General features: G+C 27.6%; 2 protein-coding genes across 2 annotated transcripts; one reads left to right on the top strand and one right to left on the bottom strand.

The window, feature by feature from the left end:
• Positions 1-11579: 11579 nt before the first annotated feature.
• On the bottom strand, positions 11580-12092 carry LOC107022525 (DUF724 domain-containing protein 2-like). The gene has a single exon (XM_015223120.1). It carries the CDS (start codon positions 12090-12092, stop codon positions 11580-11582), a length of 513 nt encoding a protein of 170 aa, XP_015078606.1.
• A 1590-nt stretch (positions 12093-13682) lies between these two features.
• On the top strand, positions 13683-18982 carry LOC107021672 (ent-copalyl diphosphate synthase, chloroplastic). Its single transcript, XM_015222371.2, has 15 exons — positions 13683-13904; positions 14247-14315; positions 14394-14482; positions 14649-14952; positions 15027-15210; positions 15592-15806; positions 15900-16020; positions 16164-16276; positions 16478-16704; positions 16791-16906; positions 17468-17566; positions 17676-17900; positions 17974-18085; positions 18191-18379; positions 18613-18982. The coding sequence occupies exons 1-15, from the start codon at positions 13805-13807 to the stop codon at positions 18838-18840; spliced, it is 2391 nt and encodes a 796-aa protein (XP_015077857.1). The 5' UTR covers positions 13683-13804; the 3' UTR covers positions 18841-18982.
• The last annotated feature ends 3710 nt before the right edge of the window (positions 18983-22692 follow it).

The following is a 22692-nucleotide window of genomic DNA, read 5'->3' as shown; positions in this document are numbered from 1 at the left end:
TAGACCGTCACTTAATTCCGGAAAAGATTCAACAAGGTCTTATAAAGACATAATACATATCTACAAATGATCAACGTGCTGATGTCCTAACTAAGAGCCTAAAGTTCAGCATTTGAGGGGAAGTGTTGGTGATATAAAATGATCAATAATATTCCTTAGCTGATATGTATACAAGTTAGTTATAGAATCAGTTAGGAGGTTAGTTATTGAGTTAATTAGTTAGTAGGTGCACTATATATAAAGCATCTTATATAATGTTGTAACTAAGCTTTAATACAATAAATCAGATTACTCTTCTTCTTCATCCTTTCTTTTCTTCTTCTTCTGCTCAATCTACAGTTACTCTGTTCTTGATTTATAATTCATCAAATTCAACATCTTTTACACTTGAATATTACTAAAAAAGCCTAGAAGTTTTGAATGAAATTTTGAATTCATATTTTGACCCAAAGTTAGACAACGTTATTATTTTTTATTTCACTTCAAAGTATATATTAATTTTTTTAAAAAAATTATAAAAAAAGAAAGAAGAAAAGACAACGTTATTGTACTTTATAATTCTCGAAATAATTGGAGGACTTATATATATATATATATATATATATATACTAGATAATTTAAGGTCCGTAATACGGGCCATATATAATTTCATATATTTTGTTGAAAAAATTATATAAATTCACAACTTAAGATGTTATAATTCCTATCGGATATATTTTTATCACCTCTTGGATACATCCCTCCTATGAAGTAATATATATCATTAGTAATGTATCAGACAACCAAGGAATGTATTCAAGTGCAACAAAAAAATTGAGATTTTTGTAATTGAGAAAACTTCTACCATAGGACGTAATTAGCCTCTAAATATATGATATTTCTATACTTTATACCTTTTTTTTTTTACAATAAACAACTTCAATATATTACTTAATAATCTTTTTCAAATGTTCATACGACATAAATGCATGGTTTACAACCCAAATCAAGAAAGTTGAATTTCAAAAAATTCTATGCAGCAACAAAATAGAGAATTGCGTTAGATTATGAGTTAAAACATTTCACATTTCGAGAAACATATAAAATGTTGATATCTTTGAAAAAGTTTATCGATCTTCATATATTTTCGCAAGTAGTATCTATTTTCTACAATGTTATCATCTTCTTTTATTAATATTTGCACCATAAGCTTTTCATTTGATAAAATACTAATCATTGATTAACCAATTCGTAATGAAAAGTTCATTTACGGGTTCAATATTACAACATTATATATATTTATAATAGTAATTGAATTAGTTTCGAATAAAAAAATTACTTTGACATTTTACCATAAATATAATAAGAGATAATAATAATAATATATTAGATTTTTTAATGATTAATATCATGTCAAAATATATATTTAAATTAAATAATTAATTTAATGAAATTCTTTTCTATTTTATTTAAAAATCACTCAAGAAAATAGATTATAATTATGAGTTTTAATATATTAGCAATTTTCGTACTGATCCCATCTATAGATTTGTTTTGAGTAAACTTATTAAAAAAATTTATAAGTGTTTAGCAAACAAAAATAATGACTTACTTGAAAAAATATTAGAATGAATCATCTCATTTTTTACGAAATGATAAAAAGATTTAAAAAAAAGTTACGATTTTATATTTTGTTTTTATATTCATTAAAATTAGGAGAACAATTTAAGATGGTAAGGAAAGAACTTTCTTCTAAAGTAATTTATATGTCTAAAGATGAATGTTTATGTTTTATCTCGAATAATGAGAATTTAAAAATATTAACAAAAGTTAATATAATATATATTGCAGTAATTTAACATGAGATAGTAAAAATAGTTATTTATATAACTTGCTTAAAATGATTTTAACTGATGATATAATAGTAATAAATAAATATATGTTTCTCAATGAATTAAATTTGACATATATGTCAGCGAAGTTTTGGGATTACATATAAAAAGAGAAATCAAGTAAATTAAATATTTCAAAAAATAATTTTACAATCCAAAAAGTAAAGCAACGTCCCAAAGGAAAGGACATAACATGCTCCGAAATTTTTAAAATTTTTGATATTGAAGAGCTTGACCATGGGATGCATTCCTTATGAATTATGTCTTTTGAGAATTGCACTTGTGATTGATCTTGGATTTAAAATGTTAATTGGTCAATTTTCATATTCATAAGAATGTTTGAAAAACGTGAATCAATTGATTTGTTGAAAATTTGTTATATTGAGTACAAATCTAAAAAATGATGTGTTCACTAAGAAATAGTGAATTTTACTTTTGTCTTATAATTATTTTACAAGAGTAGAGCCACTATGTAGGGAATTAACTAAAAAATAAAGTTCTTAATGTTGAAAAAAAATTGCATTATTGATCTTCCTAATAAGAGATCTATATAGAAGTGTGTATTATTTTAGGATGCAAATTAGAAATAAATGGCGAGAAATTTATTGGTATAAGACATGAGAGGGGAGAGATTTGTGGAGTGAATGAAATAAAGAATGTGTTAGTGTTTATTTACTTGTATCAGGGATTTAGTTCTAGAAAACTCTTAGAACTTATAGTTTCTAGAATAATCATGTAATTTATGCAGGAAATTCAGCCACTTATAGAAATATTTTGACAAATTTAAAAATAGAATTTTAAAATGAAATATATATGAAAATGACCATATTATCATATTTCTATATAAAAAATATAGAAAAATATCACATTTTGACCTGTCAACTTTGAATTTAAACCAAACTTACATTAATTCACTATTCAGATTATTATGTTTGAAATCAAATAAAAGTAAAAAATTTATTATATATTTTAATGAAGAACTACCTTTTTTATAATCTAGTCAACATTTTTAGTTTACTTTAAATGCAAATATATCATTCTATACATTTTATTTGTAAAGTTACTTTTTGATATCTTTAAGATATTATTTTTCAATATTAAAAATTACTTTTATTTATTCTTTAATTACAATCTAATATATATTATTAATTTATCACACTTATTTTTTTTAGGTGTATTAATTAGAGCCAAAATAAAAGTAATAAATTATATTTTTTAAATAATGAATTTTATATTAAAGTAGGCATTTTTAGTAAGTATATGAATTATAAAAAATATTGAGAATTAAATTAAAGTAATAATAAAATAGAGTAATGAGCAGATATCACAGAAACTCATAGAAAAGTAAAGTAATAACAAACTGAGTTGATGATAATAATAATAACTGAAAATATTTCTAGAACTATTTAGTTCTTTTCATCATTCTTGATAGATTTTTGTTTGCGTGAAGCTATATTTTAAATTTGATCACCATGCAAAAAGATGTTTCTAGAATTAATTATTTTTCGTAATAGATTTTTGTTATAATGAAATTTCATTTCAATTATTAATCGTCTTAAATGTAAATATATTATCCTATTCATTTTTATTTGTAAAATTATATTTTTAATATCTTTTTCTTTATTTCAATCTAATACATATTTTTAATTTTATCACACTTATTTCTTTTCAAGTATATTAATTAGAGTCAAAATAAAGGTGAAAATGAGTAATTCATAATGTATATTTATATTAAAGTAGATATTTTTTATAAGCATAATGAATAGAAAAAATATTTAGAGTTAAATTAAAGTAATAGTAAAATAGATTAATGAATAGATATTACAATGACTCATAAAAAAAGTGAAGTAATAACAAAATAAGTTAATAGTAATAAAAAGAGCAACTTTCACATATAGCAAACACAAAATTCGTACTTGTATGTTATAGCAAAATTTGCATAATTGCGCTCCATAGCAAATATATATAAGTATAATTCGCTATACATATACAATTGAAGTGAATTGTATAAAACGAATTGTATAAAATGAGAAAGAGAGAAATTATATACAATTTAAATTTGTATAAAACGAGAAAGAGAGAAAGGCAAAAGAGACTTGGGCAGAAAAGTATTTGTATTGTATAATTATAAGTGTATCGGACGATTATAATTTGAATTTGTATAAAATGAGAAAGAGAGAAAGACAACAGAGACTTGGGTAGGGAATATACAATTGAATCTAATTGTATAAAACAAGAAAAGCGAAATATATACGATTTGAATTTGTATAAAACGATAAAGAGAGAAAGGCAAAAGAAACTGGGCAGGAGAGTATTTTTATTGTATAATTTTAAGTGTATAGGACGAAAATATATGTATTTGCATGTATATATACAATTTTCTCTCGCTTTATACAAACAGAAATGCAGTTTATACATTTCATTTCTGTCAATTGTATATGTATACATATGTATAAGTGAAATCTCTCTCTATATATAAAATTAAAATTTGTATTAGTGGAATATATATTATAATTTTAAAAATTTGTATATAATTAAAATCTATATTAGTGGAAACTATATTAATTTTTAAAGAAAATTTGAATTTGGAGAGAGATTTTAGGAAAAATTGAAAGAAGTTGGGAGAGTAAAGATATCTAACGGATTTGCATAAAAACACAGTGTGAATTAATTGATCTGGGAAGAAATTTTAGGGATAATTGAAAGAAAATGGGAGAGAAAATATAAGGAATGAATTTGTATAAAAATAAATCTCTCGCTTTTTTTTAGATGTGTGGGTCTGAACCAAATGGCAAAAATTGTGCAACATTTGCTACGGAATACAAATGAATTAAACAGTAGCTATAGGATTTATTTTGATTTAAATGTTTGCTATTATGTACAATTTTTCCTAATAAAAATAACTAAAGATGTTTCTAGAAATATTTAATTTTCATGTTATCATTTTTGATAGCGTGAAATTACATTTTTACCCCTGATCATTATTCACTTCATATATAGAAAGATTTTTCTAGATTGTTTACTATCTTTCTTAATAAATTTTTGTTAGAATGAAATAATAATTTTACACTTGGTTGTCCTACCACTTCACTATTCTATATAATAGAAAGGGATAATGCACAAGTACCCCCTCAACCTATATCCGAAATTTCAGAGACACACTTATATTATACTAAGGGTCCTATTGCCCCCTGGACTTATTTTATAAGTAATTTTCTACCTCTTTTTGGCCTACGTGGCACTAGCTTGAAGAAAAAGTCAACCAGCGTTGGACCCACAAGATAGTGCCACGTAGGCCGAAAAGTGACAGAAAATTATTAATAAAATAAGTTGAGGGGGTAATAGGACCCAAGTATAATATAAGTATGTCTCTGAAATTTTGGGCATAAGTTGAGGGAGTACTTATACATTATCCTTAATAGAAACTATAACATCATTGTCTGACTAATTCATGCGGGTGTAAAATAGCTTAATGTTGAAAGTAACAAGAAGTTAGTTGAATATTGTCATATTGAATATATTATTAAGTTTTACTTATAATGTTTTGGAGTATTTCGTACTATGACATGACATCATATCCTTTCAGTGTTTAGTTAAGCTATTTTAGCTTAAATACAAGTGAAACAGTACAAAAATGAGCCTAGTATAAATCAAACAAACTTCAATCGGAGTCAATTTCCTAAATAGTCATTTAAATTAAGAGGATTATCTGAAATATCACTCAATTATCGTTTATGTTTTATTTTGGATCAATTTATCATTCAACTGTCACTATTTATTAATTTTTCTCCAAATATGTTTGACACTTCAAAAGTCTCACTCTCTCATGTTTGGCATTAGGGGTGTACAAAATCGAATCAAATCGAAAAAAACTCGACTACTGCTTTGGTATCGGAAAAAAATCTCGATTATATTTGGGTTGGTTTGATTTTAACTAAAAAAAACCAACCCGAGATCAAATCAACCCGATACTATATATATAATTTTAAAATTTTATTTTATACATAAAAATATTTCCTTTGATATCATTTTAAAATATTTCATATACTATTTCATAGTTTTTATCTTTTAATATATTATATCAAGTTTAAAACTTAGAATTCGGAATAATCCAATAACGATTATAGTTCATAGATGTTGATAATTATAATAGAATTTAAATCAAAATCAAATTAATACTAATGCAAAAAAGAAAATCAATTCAACACTAACAATGACAATAATATTGAATATTTGTTCTTTAGTTTTACATTGGTTTAGACAATTAAAATACATAATCTAATTTTTTCCCCTTAAATATTTAGTGTAAATAATTAACTTATTTTAGCATGATTTAGTACTTTTAAATTATGACTATTTTCATTATGACTATACAATATTTATTTTATATGATGAATTCATTATTATTTTTTATTGATTATTTTTATGTAAGCAATACTCATCTCAAATTTTGTGTTATTTCTCTATTGTAGACGTTTGACCATGCGATATCATATTGTAGTATGGTATTGTGAGATGGAATTAGCGTTTGGATATATGATTTTATTTAGATTGCATCGATCATTATTCTATATTCTCCAAAAACCATGATATGGAATCATATGAGAATACCATATCATGATTTGAGATATTTTATCCAAAAATTGACCACAAATTTATATTTTGTTAATACAACCCCACATTTATATCAACTAACCATTTATTTCACATGTAAATAAAATTTATAATCACGTCATTACTTTTGAAAATTTATTATTCGCACCGACGTAAAATTTATTATTCTCACCAACACGTAGTCACTTTAACTCACACTTCACGATTGTTGAGTATAAAATCTTGAAGAGCCCGTCAAATGTGTTTCATTTTTATTCAAATATATTGATGAGAAGTGAAAGTTAGGTTGCAAGTTAGATTGAAACAATTACTTAAGTGGAGAACAAATAGTTTTGTAATAATTTATTATGCGGTTTTATAATTTTTTGTTTATTTGATAAGATTGAATAAACAATTTGGGCTATTTTAATAGTTTTAGAACTTATGAGATTTTTATGTTTATGAGAAAATGTACAACACCAAAATTCCATATCGCATGTCCGAACAAAACTTCAATTTCATTTCATGATTCTATATCATGATACCATATCATAATTCCATATCATGATACCATGTCACATGGTCAAACGGGTCCTAAGAAATACCTTAGATGTATTTTGGTTGGACTAAAGATATATTCGGAGCACAAGTTACTTATATGTTTGTATGCAAACTTTATCGAAAAAATCCAAAAATCCGAGGTTTATTAGTTTGGTTTGATTTATAAATTTAAAAATTTGACACAATGATTTGATTTTGTATTTTAAAAACCCGAACCAACCCGAGGTTGAAACACTCAAAAAAATCCGAATTTTATTAGTTTTGTTTGGTTTATAAATTTAAAATTTTTACACAAATGATTTGATTTGATATTTTAAAAACACGAACCAACCTGGTCATGTACACCCCTAATTGACATGACATGTCATTAAAATCTTTTTTTTAATAATAGATTAATTTAATTCATTAAACTCATTTAACTAAAAACAATAATCATATTATTTTTTTACAAAAATATATTAGTTTAATAAATTTTCATACTTAAAATCTTTTATCATAATTAAACTTTTTATTTTTTTATATCATGAAAAATATGTTTTTGAACGTACTGTAATGTCATTAATTTTGAATACTTATAAAAACATATTTATAAACATTAATATTAAAGGCAATTAACTATTACAATCACATTAATTGTGTATTTTGAAATTTGTTCGTCCGATATATTGAATACTTATAAAGTATGTAATTATAAGTATTCTTAATTGATAACATTATAGTATATTTTAAAAACGTATTTTTCATAACATAAAAAAATTAAAAAATTAATTAAGATAAAAGATTCTTAAGTATGAAAAATTATTTAATAAACTAACATACTTTTTTTTAAAAAAAAATAATATGATAGATATTTTAGTTAGATGATTTTAATGAATTAAATTAGTCTATTATTAAAAAAAGAAGACCTTAGCGACAACTGACATGTCATGTCTACTAGGAGAAACTGAGACTTTTGAAGTGTCAAGTATATTTGGAGGAAATTAATAAACTTGAGTTATATTTTAATCTTAAATAAAATATATATGATATTTCAAGTCAATTCTCTTAATTTGGGTGACAATTTAGGAAATTGACTCCTTAAATATGATGTAAAACTAAGAATTACAATCGCGAGTGGAACCCACACTTAACCTCCTAAGTGGGCGAATAAAGAGATTCAAACCCAATATATGCCAATAAGTCAACTACGAATAACAAAAATAATGCGGAAGCTCCAAAAACTTATTAAAGTATCATTTTTCAAAGCTTGAAAGTCATCATTTCAAGGACATCTAATTTTCAAATACTAAGTCTAAGAGTATTAAAGACACCAAAATAATTAATTAAAATACTTTATGTCCGAAAACTAAGGACATCATGTCATAACCGAGATAATCCGATCCGAGCTTGAATGTGTAACTCAACCTGGAACCTGATATGCTTGAGACTGACTAGAGATGAAGGCGAGTCGAAGTCACTGGTACACTAACTGCACTCCATAAAAGGAAACAAAGGAAAACACAAGTAGGGCTCAATACGGGGCAACATGTAGTGAGTAGGTTTCATCGGCCAACCCAAAATAAAATTAATATATAATGAATAATAGCATGATATCAACTATGACACTTAACGGGTGGCAAGCAACAAACAACATGAACAAGTGACAATGGAAGCAGTACACAATCACTCACAATATCCAGTACACATATGGGGACTCATCCCTCCACACCACGCTCATTTGGGAAATGGATTCTTTGAGATTGAGTATGTTAAGTTAATTCAATAACTTTTTCCTTTAATGTTACCGTGTCAGAACGTGACACTCCGATCCAATTATACGTGTTGGAACGTGACACTCCGATCCAATTATACGTGTCAGAACGTGACATTCCGATTCATGAATAACGTGCAGGAACGTGACACGCCGATCCAATAATACCGTGTCGAACGTGACACTCCAATCTAAGAATACCTTGTCGAAACGTGACTCCGATCTAAGAATACCGTATTAGAACGTGACACTCCGATCCAATAATATCATTCATTTATTAAATATTTTCACCACTTTGAATTTATTAACAATATTTCATCAAACATTCTTTATTCAAGGCATCACTTCGATAGAGAGGGTTCAAAAATATAAATTTTATGGTCTCATGATTTCAGACCAATCACAAAACAGACAACCAAGCCACACAACCACACAACCAAGTAGATAGAAAACTTTAAAATATTATTCAATGCATATCAATCACTATTAAGAGTTTACTATTAAATAGCATAAACCATAACCTACCTCCACCGAAGTCAAACTGTTACTTCTCCAATGCTTTTCATTTCCTCAGTGCCTCCCAATATTTCCAATCTAAAGTCATTCTCCTCTTCCGCTCTTTTCTTTTCTTCTACAGATTATTTATACCCTAATTATTATATGACTAGTTATAAGAGTGGTGAAAGTAACCCACTATTAATTTTAATGTTATCTTCTTTTATCACAAACTAAATTAATTATTAAAACTATCTCACTAATTTCATAATTATAATTACGAATAGTTCAAAATACTCATTTAAAATCTATTAAAAAGTATTTATGAAAAAAAAACCTCTAATATTTAAAACGACCAAATGAGTCGTTACATTAAGGTTGCATAAAGGAATATTATATAGATGAGATATGTTAATTTCGTCAAATCCATCATTCATAAACAGTAAAATTGAAAAGAAAATAAAAAGCAAAGAATCTCATATCGTTTAATGTTAACCAGTGGAATTTGATTGGTGGGCAGGTATGATGGCCAAAAAATACTTAGTCTTTGGTGGTTTTCGTCTTGGCGAGTACTCCGCATAATCAAAAAGATAATATTCACCACTGTTTACTACGTTGATGGGGTTGCCCAATCTCATTAGTCATTATTATTAATCTCTCACCCACATATTCCATGGAAAAATAGATTCATTTAGAAATTTCTTAAATAATTGATTCATTAATTAACGTGTTTCAAATTATTATATATTATGATTCGGACAATTTGAATACGCATGATGTAGGATTCATTTCAAGAAAAATAGAAATTTCTTAAATAATTGATTCATTAATTAACATGTTTCAAATTATTATATATTATGATTCGGACAATTTAAATACGCATGATGTAGGATTCATTTAAAGAAAAATATTTTTTAGTAGAAATTTCTTAAATAATTGAAATGTCTAATTAAAATTATTTTTTAGTCCTAGTTCACTCCAACACATATATTCTTAGTGGTCATTATTAATTTGCTCGTTTTAATAATTACATAGTTACTTCTCAATGATCTAACTAATTTTGATAAACATTAAGAGATCCTCTTTTATAAATAAAATATACTCATTTTAAAAATTATTTTTAGATTTAAATTTAAAATATTTGATTAAGGAGGATCTTTTTAAAAATCCGCGAGTGGTCCTCGTCAGATTGTTAACATGACCTTTGTTCATTTAATGTCTCTTATTCTCATTCTCATGTTTCCTGTTAAGAAATAACAAGACACATAGAAAAAGTGATAATGTCAACACCATAGTACTGCTCATTGTTTGGTGATGGAATTATAAATTTCATTATAATAGTATATAGTACGAAAAATAAATATATAAAAAAAGATGTTCCACATATATATAATTATTTATATATAATGAACCTTTGAATCCTATATGAATTTGCTCCAAATTAAAATGTGATGGGCAATTTAAGCAGATGATGGAAATATATTGATTCTTGGGATTCTTGATTTTAGAGGTGATTAATATCTTCTCATCTCGCAATATACACTAGTTTTATTTACTTTATTATTAAGGATTAAATATTGTTATATACTTATGGAATAAAACACATATGAAACATTAATCAATTCCTTAGATCATCAAATGTTAAGTGGATAGCCTTCTAGACTTCTCCTATTTAATTTGAATGTATTTGAATTGAAAGTAAATACCGAGTACTTGTCCAATAGTGCAAGGAAAAGTACACAAAAATCAGACTTTAGGACCCTATTTATATAATAATAGTTGAATTTATAAGGTTTTTAAAGTTTGGCCTTCTCAAAATAAAAATTGTAGAATTATTGAGGTTGAAAATTATAAATTTGAAATATTAAACTTTAGCCCTTTAAATTTGGGAGTTCGTAATCTGAACAATAATAATGTTACCTTCATTTCAAAATATTTTATAAATATAATGATGTTTGATTGACACTTACTTTACAAAGAAATATTATTCTAATTTCTTAATATTACACAACTATTTAATTATCCTAATGTTTAAATACATAAGTATATATATATTATTATTTTTTTATAAATAAAAAATAATATACTATATAAAATAGTATGAAAAAAGTATTCATTTTTTTACTTTATATAAATAAAAAACAATATATTATATAAAATAAATGTTAAAAATGTCTGGTCATGAAAGCCTTTAAAATGTAGCATTCAATTCTTTGAGTCTTGAAATAACATATCAACATACATGCTAATACTGAAAATGATCAAGTTAAATACATATATGATATGACAATACAATGAAAAAATTAAACTTAACGTAATAAAGGAATTATCCAGTTGCCATCAGACCATTCTTGATGAACCCTCAACTTATCAATAGAATAGGCAACGGTATCTTCTGTAGTAGGAAAATAGACATAGTAATCTTGTTCAACTTTGGCAGTGATTACCCCGAACCACCATCCCTCATTGGCATACACATCAACGATCTCGTAGATTTCCATTGGCCTTGTTTCATGTGGAATAGCAGGTGGAATAGGACGGACCTCTGAAACATGTACCGACTCCTCTAGTGGCGTCGTTTTATCATCATTCACCAGTGTTTTGTATTTGACTTTGTAATGATAAGCACCAATCGGATGAACAATACTTGCTTGGTAGTAAGAACCTATATAGCCTTCTTCTTGGCTTGCTACTTCAATGTCATCATTTATTTGAAATATTAACGTTGTTTCTTGTTTCTTATATGCTGTCTCTCTAATGTTATCTGAGATAATATCAATTATTAATTGGTGATTTTCGTTTGCATCATTTGGTTCTGCCATTTGAATTGATAGAGCGACTTTTTTTTTTGAAATAGCTATGACAAAAACCTATGGCAAAATATTAGCTTTTATAAACAAATTTTACTTGATGGTCAAAGAGATTCTTATGGAAAAAGTACAAAAAATATACAACCAAATCAAGAGAAATTTTATGTCACGGTCAAACCAATATTTAAGGAATTTTTATAAAAAATTATCCTAAAATCTATGATTGAAGATTAATTTTTTATGGTCAAATGTTATTTGAATGTCAAAAAGATATTTAAGGAAAAAAACTAAAAAATACTCTCAAAATTCATGACTAAAAATTATTTTTTAATCATAAAATTTTATTTCATGATCAAAAATATATGAGGTCAATATTTTAATTACTACTCTAATAATCTATGATTGGACCAGATTTCTATGGTCAAATTTTGTTTCATATCCAAAATAAATATTTCAAATGAAAATTTTGAAAAATCACTTCCAAAATTTATTACTAAAATTTATTTTTTTTATAATCAATTATATATTACTTCTTGGTGAAACAAATATTTAAGATTTTTTTTTAAAAAAAAAAAGGAACTCCCAAAATTTACAAAGAAAGTTCATTTTTTATGATCAAATTCTATTTGAGGAAGTTTTTTGAAAACTTCTCCAAAATATATGAATGAATATCAATACTATAACATAGAATTTTACTTCATGGAAAATATATATTTGAGGAAATATTTTAAAGTTTACTATAAAAGTTTATGGTTAAAGATCACATTTTTATGATAAATAGATAAGACTTTTAAAAATAAATTTCATAATCAACGACTAAAGATCAATTTTTTATGATTAAACTTTACTTCATGACCAAACAAATAGTTAAAGGATTTTTTTGAAAGAAAAAAAAAAACTTTCAAAACTCATTATTAAAAGATCGGAAGTAATTCTAATTAATTATTTTTATGATTAATTTTCAAAAACTATTAGCAAAATTTATAACTGAAGATTATATCATTAAATTTTATAGTCAAATAAATATTTAAGGAAAAACTTCAAAAACTACTTTCAAAATCTACCAATTAAAAAGAAATTAAAATTTATGAGCAATGAATATTCAAGGAAAATCTTTTAAATTGTGTTGAATATCATATTTTTAAAATCATAATAAATTTTTATAGTCAAAGTAATATTTAAGGAAAAACTTTAAGAATTACTTTTGAAAACTATGGTCAAAAATATATTTAATAAAATTTACTTTAGAAAAACTATGATGAAAGAAATATTTTTAAAAATAAATTCAAAGTTATTTTCAAAATGTATGGGTTAAAGAACATTTCAGGAAAAAAAGAAAATTATGAGCAAAGTATATTTATGGAAAATCTTTAAAACTACAATAATATAGTATATTTTTAGAAAAGCTATGGTCAAAGAAATATTTAAGTAAAAATGTATAGAAAAAAGAAGAAGATAAATATTAAAGGAAAATGTATTTGGATTTGATCCTAATGTACCTACAGAGGGCATCCCTCGTGAAGTCATTTCTGTCTTTTTTTTCCTTTCCTCCCTCTATATAAATCCTCTCCAACCTCATCTTTTTCATTCCACCCTCCCTCATAAGTCATAACAAACAAAAAATATATCATCATTACTAATTGCCTTTTTACTTAGTAGTATAAATATAAAATTAGTATACATAATTATAATTAGTTTTTCTCATCAACAAATTAAAAACAAACATGTCGATCTCAGCTTCTTTTTTAAGATTTAGCCTCACTGCTCACTATCAACCTCCTTCTTCTTCTTCTCCACCAAATCAACCTTTCAAATTCCTTAGAAGTAAGTTTTTCTTTTCTACTTAATTAATTTCTACTCTACTCCTTCTTCTTCTTAAATTCTTTATTTAATTGACACATAAAAGTAAGTAGTCGTTTTCAACTTTAATACTAGCTAGTCACAGTAGATGCACAATTTTTAGATTATATAAAAAACTTTATATAACACTCACGGTTTACTTTTTCTTATTTCTCTATCAAAAATCAAGTTTGGAAATTTTCATGTTCAAATCAATTTTAGAATTCAAAATCTATAGTCATCTTTGTTCTTTTTTTGTTTTGTTTTGTCTGATGCATCTATAGCGGAGTTTTTAAGGGAGGATTTTTTTTTGTTCGTTTTATACAGGCAACAGAGAACATGTTGAATTCAATCGAATTTTGCAATGTAATGCTGTTTCTAGACGTCGTACAAAAGGTGATATAGTAGTAATTTTCTAAGCGATTTTTATAAACTTGTGAATTCTTTCACACCCCCAAAAAATTAAAATTACAGATTACAAAGAGGTGCAAAGTGGTTCGTTGCCGGTTATCAAGTGGGACGACATCGCAGAGGAAGTGGACGTGGAAACACACACACTTGAGGTTGTTGTTGAGGCCAAAATAGAAAAAATAATTTATTTATTTTTTTAATAAAAAAATTAGTTTTATTCGTTTGAGTATAATAAAAGGCAGGTGTTTCAGACATAATACTATAATTTTACGGTGTTTAATTAATCAACCTCACATAATTTGTGTGTGTATGTAAAAGGTGTACGATCCATCCTCCAACAAGGAACATATCGATGCTATTCGATCGATGCTAGGATCAATGGGAGACGGAGAAATAAGCGTCTCGGCTTATGACACAGCATGGGTTGCCATGGTGAAAGATGTGAAGGGAACTGAAACTCCTCAGTTCCCTTCAAGTCTTGAGTGGATTGCGAACAATCAGTTGGCTGATGGTTCATGGGGTGACAACTCCATTTTCTTGGTCTATGATCGTGTCATCAACACATTGGCTTGTGTTATTGCCTTGAAGTCATGGAACTTGCATCCTGACAAGATTCTACTTGGTAATTACAAGCATTTGATGAATTTTATTCATTGATTCGATCGATGACTAACAATTTCGTATATTTGATTATAGGAATGTCGTTTATGAGAGAGAATTTGAGCAGGATTGGTGATGAGAATGCAGAGCACATGCCTATAGGCTTCGAAGTGGCATTTCCTTCACTCATTGAGATTGCTAAAAAGTTAGGCTTAGATTTTCCTTATGATTCTCCCGTCTTGCAAGACATCTATGCCAGTAGACAACTTAAGCTCACAAGGTAATCATACTCTTTATCACTTTTCTAGTTTTTGTTTTTCGCTTGATATCTAGTATTCATATTAAAACCTGACCAAATCTGTATTGGAAAATACTTCTAATCAAACTCAGAGCTAGCTAGAAACTGTTTTTAAGTTCACTTTTGGCATGTGATCACTTTTTTTTTACAATCAAATAACAGATTAATTTCATATGGAGAGGATCTCCATTACAAGAAAAAGTAGCTCATGAATTTATTATATGAATAATTTTTTTTTTTAATTAACATATTTAGATTATAGTAGGGTAGTTAATTTTGGATACAAAAAGTTGAAGTACTTTTACTTTGATTACCTTGTATGTGGATGTGAGTAATGATAACGTAACATGTGCGTGCTAATAGGATACCAAAGGACATTATGCACAAAGTCCCCACAACTTTACTCCACAGTTTGGAAGGAATGACAGATTTGGACTGGCAAAAGTTGCTTCAATTTCAGTGCACTGATGGCTCTTTTCTCTTCTCTCCATCTTCCACTGCATACGCACTTATGCAAACTCAAGATCATAATTGTCTCAATTATCTCAAAAATGCTGTCCACAAATTCAACGGCGGAGGTATATAAATATTACTCCTATACTATATTATATTATATTATATTATATTATCAGTGTAATATTGATATTGAAATCAACTTATATGTTGTACAGTTCCAAATGTGTATCCAGTGGACCTATTTGAACATATTTGGACCGTTGATCGGTTGCAAAGGCTTGGAATTTCTCGATATTTTGAGCTAGAAATAAAAGAGTGCATTGATTACGTTAGCAGGTATTATTAATAGTACTATTTTTTTTTAAGAAAAAAGAGTTGAGAAATTCCCTTTTTATTTTTGGTTTCTTGTGCTAGTATTATTATTTTTTTAGTATTGTGCTTGTGGAATATAATAATAGTGTATGTTTTTGTTTTTTAAGATATTGGACAAATAAAGGAATCTGCTGGGCTAGAAATTCCCCAGTTCAAGACATTGATGACACGGCTATGGCTTTTAGACTTTTGCGCTTGCATGGCTACGCCGTTTCTGCTGGTTAGTCATTATCTAGCGGAGTTTCCTACCATGGACCCCTTTTGCTATTGTATTTTTTAAAAAAAACTAAAGTTGTATTTAAATTTTATTTATAAAAAACACGTAATATAATGTATTATTAGTTATGTAGAAAATGAAACAAAAGTATATAAATGCTATTGTAGTACTCATAATGTACTACTTGTTGTTGTCTTTTGTCAGACGTATTCAAACATTTTGAGAGCAAAGGTGAATTTTTCTGCTTCGTGGGGCAATCAAATCAAGCAGTGACAGGAATGTATAATCTTTATAGGGCATCTCATGTAATGTTCTCAGGAGAGAAAATACTTGAAAATGCAAAAATTTTCACTTCTAATTATCTAAGAGAAAAACGAGCTCAAAATCAACTGCTAGACAAGTGGATCATTACTAAAGATTTACCTGGAGAGGTAGGTACCTGCAATTGAACTTATATTTTTTATTTATTTTGTCACAAATCATTTGTTTTGATATTCTACAACATTATATCTTACAGGTGGGATATGCATTAGATGTGCCATGGTATGCTAGCCTACCCCGCCTAGAAACAAGGTTCTTTTTAGAACATTATGGTGGTGAAGATGACGTGTGGATTGGCAAAACATTGTATAGGTACTTTTTACATGCGATTGATAAATCTTTATTAATTTTGCACAATAACCTCTTCTTGCATAAAAATAATATATGAATAGAGAGAATTTACACAATCATATACAGTAACTTTTAGTTGTTATATAGTGGATAACGTATCTTATTTTAACTTATACATTGTTGTCATAAGAAGTCATAAAAAATGTTGTTTTAATTCTTAAAAGATGGTAGTTAGTGATATATAATTGGAGCCCCACCATATATATAGTTGCAAAAGACGGCACACTCACCTTATGCCCGTCTCTTTGTTTGTTTGGTTTGGTTTGGTTTCACTATCAATTTAAAATGAACACTCATGAATGATTGATTTATCTTTCAACAAATGAATACAACCAATAAATTATCATGAGAAATGGTGGGACCTTTTCAAAGGACAATTGAAAAAAATCAAAGTTTCTTGTTTTAAAAATAACATTGGATATACTGATGTGCTTTGTCGTCAGAATTCACTACACCTCCACGTTAGCCACAAATAATCTTTTTTGACCTTACTAACATATTTTTCGAATTAATGTGCTACAGGATGCCATTTGTTAACAATAGCCTATACCTAGAGCTAGCGAAATCGGACTATAACAATTGCCAAGCTTTGCACCAGTTCGAGTGGAGAAGAATTCGCAAGTAAGTTACCAATTTTATAGTGTGTGAAGTCACAAAAAGTAATTCATGTTGCAACAGGTTAAATTACATTTAGTAAAGATTATTTATACTTATAGATGGTTACATGCAGGTGGTACTACGAATGCGGGCTAGGAGAGTTTGGATTAAGCGAGAAAAGGTTGTTGGTGACGTACTATTTAGGCAGTGCTAGTATATTTGAGGCACAAAGGTCGACCGGGCGAATGGCTTGGGTCAAAACCGCAGCTCTTATGGACTGTGTGAGGTCCCAACAAGTATCTGCAGCTGCATTTCTTTGCGAATTCGCACACTACTCTAGCACCACTCTGAATTCGAGGTAACATTGATCATCTATATGTTCTACAACATAAAAATAACGGTTGATTGATTGATGATCATGGCAATGACAGGTACAACACAGAAGATAGGCTCGTTGGGGTCATTCTTGGAACCCTAAATCATCTCTCACTGAGTGCCTTATTAACACATGGCAGAGACATCCATCACTACTTGCGTCATGCTGTAAGTACTTACATATATTATATGCTGCCTGCCTGCCCGCCTGCTTTATTAATTTATTACATGCACTAATTTGATGTGTGATTCTCTTTCTCTCTCTATATATAGTGGGAAAATTGGCTACTGACGGTAGGAGAAGGAGAAGGAGAAGGAGAAGGAGGTGCTGAACTCATAATTCGCACCTTAAATTTGTGCAGCGTTCATTGGATATCGGAGGAGATATTGTTGTCCCATCCAACTTACCAAAGGCTATTGGAAATTACCAATAGAGTTTCTCACCGACTCCGTCTCTACAAGGTTAGACACCAAATTAAATTACAATACATTTTTAATTTCTTCTTAAAAAACAATTTAGAAATCAGTCTCTATCTCTTAGCTATAATATGTATAACTGGAAAATTACACTACAAATAATATAAGCCCTTTTATTATTAAAAAAGAAAAAAAACATAGTAATTTATTTTTGGTTTTACGGGGCACAATAAATCTTTTGGTGGAGATATTATGTGGTGTAACTGCATATATTTCAGGGACACAGTGAAAAGCAGGTAGGAATGTTGACTTTTAGTGAAGAAATAGAAGGCGACATGCAACAGCTAGCAGAGCTCGTGCTATCTCATTCAGATGCTTCCGAATTGGATGCCAATATCAAAGACACTTTTCTCACTGTTGCCAAAAGTTTTTACTACTCAGCTTATTGTGATGATAGAACAATTAACTTTCACATAGCCAAAGTGCTATTTGAAAGAGTAGTTTAATTATTTCATCATTTCTAGTTAGGGTAAGCTGTTGAATTATGATAGAAATTCATGTTTTGACTGGAAATATATATATACTTAGCTTGTTGGGATAGGAGATGTTAGCGTTGACTAATATAATACTCCTTTATTTGTCTTACAATTTATTTATTTTTCAACTTAGAAAACATTTGCACCCTACCAAACATGTATATATGTTTTGACCTAAAAAGATACAACACTGATGGGGTGGCTGGTGAAAGAGCTTGTTGATCTTGCCTGTAGCTAAATATTCGACAATGTATGTATGGCAGGCAAAGTGATTAAAAGATGAGGTATATCAAAACAGTGAGATATTGTTTCCCATTTAGGACAAGCAACACCCAATTTGACAAGACACATCTTCCCCCCTGTCTCGACCATCACACCTATTGTCTCGTAGATATTGTTTACTAAGTTACTCATATTCGTTAGATATCATTTCTTGACAAGAAATCAATACTTCTTTAATAGTATTAAGTATTAAGCTGTAGTAGGAAACAATTACTCAACACAAATAAAGCAACACTTTTTTTATTCTTTTCTGAAGCACACTTATTGTAAAACAAAGGTATAACCTAGAAAACTAACTATGATTAGGTTATCATATATGATTTAAATCCTACGGAAAAATATCATTATTGCATATATAATACCATGAATGTTGAATTGAATACTACTGACTTCAGTTCTAGTAAGCAGTCTAAAACTTGATGCATGGTGACGATATATAGAATATGGGTTTGGCAAGTTTGAAGCGTTGTAATAATGTTTGACTAATCACATAATTTGAGGCGAACGGAGTTGGTAAGTTTGAAGCGTCTCTCTCTATATATATAGAATATAATTTATAGACGCAGCATATTTATGGTCCAAAGAGAGGATGCCTTGTTGGGTCAAAATAAACCACAGCTCTGATGGACTATGACACATGTTATTTTGGCAGCAAACAAATACACAAGTTTGCCTTTATTCACAACAAAAATAAAAATAGTACTTCGATTGAATAGTTTTGTAAATTAAGTACTACTTACTAGATTCTTCCTACAACCTAAGCAGTTCAATTTTAGTAAATTAAATATTAGACTTCTTCATAATGAAAAAATTTATTATTTTATGATAAAGCTATAGCAGTAACACCTAACAAGATGAAACATCAAATCAGAGTGGTCGTGAGAAAGGATCTTAAATTAACTCAATGTATTTATTAGCCTGATATATACACAACTCTTAGAGTAAGCCATTTCTTTTCTTTTCTTTTCATTCATGACAAAGTACAAAGAGATATATATGGCACCGCCTTATCATATTAATTAACAACCACATGAAGTTGTCGTATAGCCAAAAGATTTTACTAGCTAGTGGGTATATTTCAAAGAGCATCATGCATATATGTAGGTGTTTTTGGTAGAGCGAAAAATAAATTAATGACCACGTCCTCGAGTGCTAGAATTTGTTTTCTCTAGCTATATTCACACAAAACCCATTTTTCTAGTCTTTAAAGAAATTTATTTCCTAGAAAAAAAATAAAATATTTTGAATAGAATTTTGTAAAAAAGATTTCCACCGTATGAAACGAACACACTATGTTTGGCTTTATCTTTTGCCAACAAAGATGCACCTCTTATGTGGTGGGTGGTAAAAGAAGTTGTTTCTCTTGCCTATATTTCTAGATCAATATATAATTTATACTGCTACCTGGATGTTGGACAATATATGGCAGGCAAAGTGTGCTTTAAAGATAACACATCAACAATAAGATGAGAGTGGAGATATGGTAGATCTACAAAATTTATAAATTGTTTCCTATTTGGGACAAATAGACAAGACACATCTCAAATTCCTTTCCACCTACTTCGACCTTCTTTTGCAACATAATCTATCTTTGTTTCGATTTATATGTGTTGATTTTTGAGAGACATAAATATTCTTTGATCGCTAATTTTTTATGTATTTAAAATGTCTGATTACATAAATTCGTCGTATTAAGAATTAATTATATTATTTTCTATTCTTTTTTAAATACAAAAGTCTCTTAAAATTAATAGAGTTTGGATACATTAATGGAGTTCCAGTCAACAAATATTTGTGGATAGAACATTTGGATACTTAGGGAATTGATGTATCAGAGAGGGTCAATACATCCAGATACATAGGGGAGAGATGTATCCGATAGGGGATAGGGATGTGTGAGCAAGAGGGAAGTGATGTGCCGAGAGGGGATTTTTGATTCTTTTTAAAAAAAAGATAGGAAATTTTAGAATAATAATAAATAAGATGTGTATTTAGGTAATTTTCTTTTTTAAAAAATTTAAATTGTTAATTTTTGGAACTTATAATATTATTTTACATAGTATTTAAATATGTAATTTAAATCAATTTTTTAGAAAAAAATTCATATGCTAATTCATGGAAAAATTAGAAAAAATCAGTCTCAAGAATTTTTTTTAAAAAGGTGTCACATTTATTAGTTGAAACATGGTGGTATTAACCACTAGCTTTAACATAAATAAATTCACCTACTCATTAAATTGAAGAAAAGGAGGAGTTGGAGATAAGAGTTAAATGAGAGGATTGAGTTAATTTAGACGATTAAAATAAATTGAATAAAGATTATATCACCTCTTACTCAAAATCTACTTGATAAGTTAAATCAACTATTTTTACAAAACTACAAACACTTAAAGGTGGCCTTTTATGCAGATGTCCTTCAACTTTATGTATCAAAAATAATACACGAATAACTTTTTTCAAATAAAAATTATCATGAAAAAAAAGCTCAAATCCAAACGGTGTTGGGCCTAAATATTTGGCGATTTATGTCTGGACCACTAGTCTCTAGCTACAATATTAAATGGCACAACATAACATTCCCATTTATTAAGGAAAAATTAGTAAACTAGTCAAATAACTTGACTTAATTAGTAAAAACCTCCATACTTTATAAATATTAGTAAAAATGTCAAAAATGTCATTATTTTAGAAAGGATTGTGTATTTTAATTTACTTCCTATTTTATCTCATTTTAATTACAAATTTTCCAATTAATCCTCTCTCACATGTATTTAAGAAAATGAAGTATTTTCTCTCTCTCATGTTTTCATCTTCCAATTCTTCTCCATTTCAAAATCTGCCTCTCTTCTTCTTCTTTTTTCCAGAAAAATATATTTATAAAGATATTCACACAATCTCTTTTATTAAAATATGAGTCGTTATCCGTCTTTTAATACTTGTTTTATGATTTTATTTTTGTGTAAATCGTTCAAAATTATTGTTTGTAGTTGAAATCACTTTTTCGGTTTGATAAACTCTAGATCACTCTCCAATGGCAGAATCTATTAGAATTACTAGAGGTATTCAACTTAATCAACAATGTTCTATTTTTCAAATATCATAATTGAAACTTAGAACACAAATGACGCTAATTTTATATTTTAATTTGTTTATTTTACATTTCAATATCACTTTGTATGCAAATAAAAACTATTTTTTTAAATTTTATATTCATCATAATGGTATACCAACAAAGTCACATTTGTATTTCAACTTAAGTGAGTATTTATTGTGCTCATTTTGTATTTCAATCTTAATTTTCAATGACAAAAAGTTTGTATTTCTTTTTCATTATGTTTTCATCATAATTGTATACCAACAACTTTTATATTTTATGTGTTCACTTTACAATTCAAATTAAAATTGAATATCAAATTGTGGTGAGTATTTTACTGTGATCATTTTGTATTTAATTCTCACATTGTATTCAGAAAAGTTTGTATTTTTTGTGTTCATCATAATGATATACCAACAAAGTCAATTTTGTATTCCAACTGATGT

This window comes from Solanum pennellii, chromosome 6 (genome assembly GCF_001406875.1).
Source record: "Solanum pennellii chromosome 6, SPENNV200".
Classification (NCBI taxonomy): Eukaryota; Viridiplantae; Streptophyta; class Magnoliopsida; order Solanales; family Solanaceae; genus Solanum; species Solanum pennellii.
The sequence above is the reverse complement of the archived record's forward strand: the minus strand, read 5'-3'. Positions and strand labels throughout refer to the sequence as shown.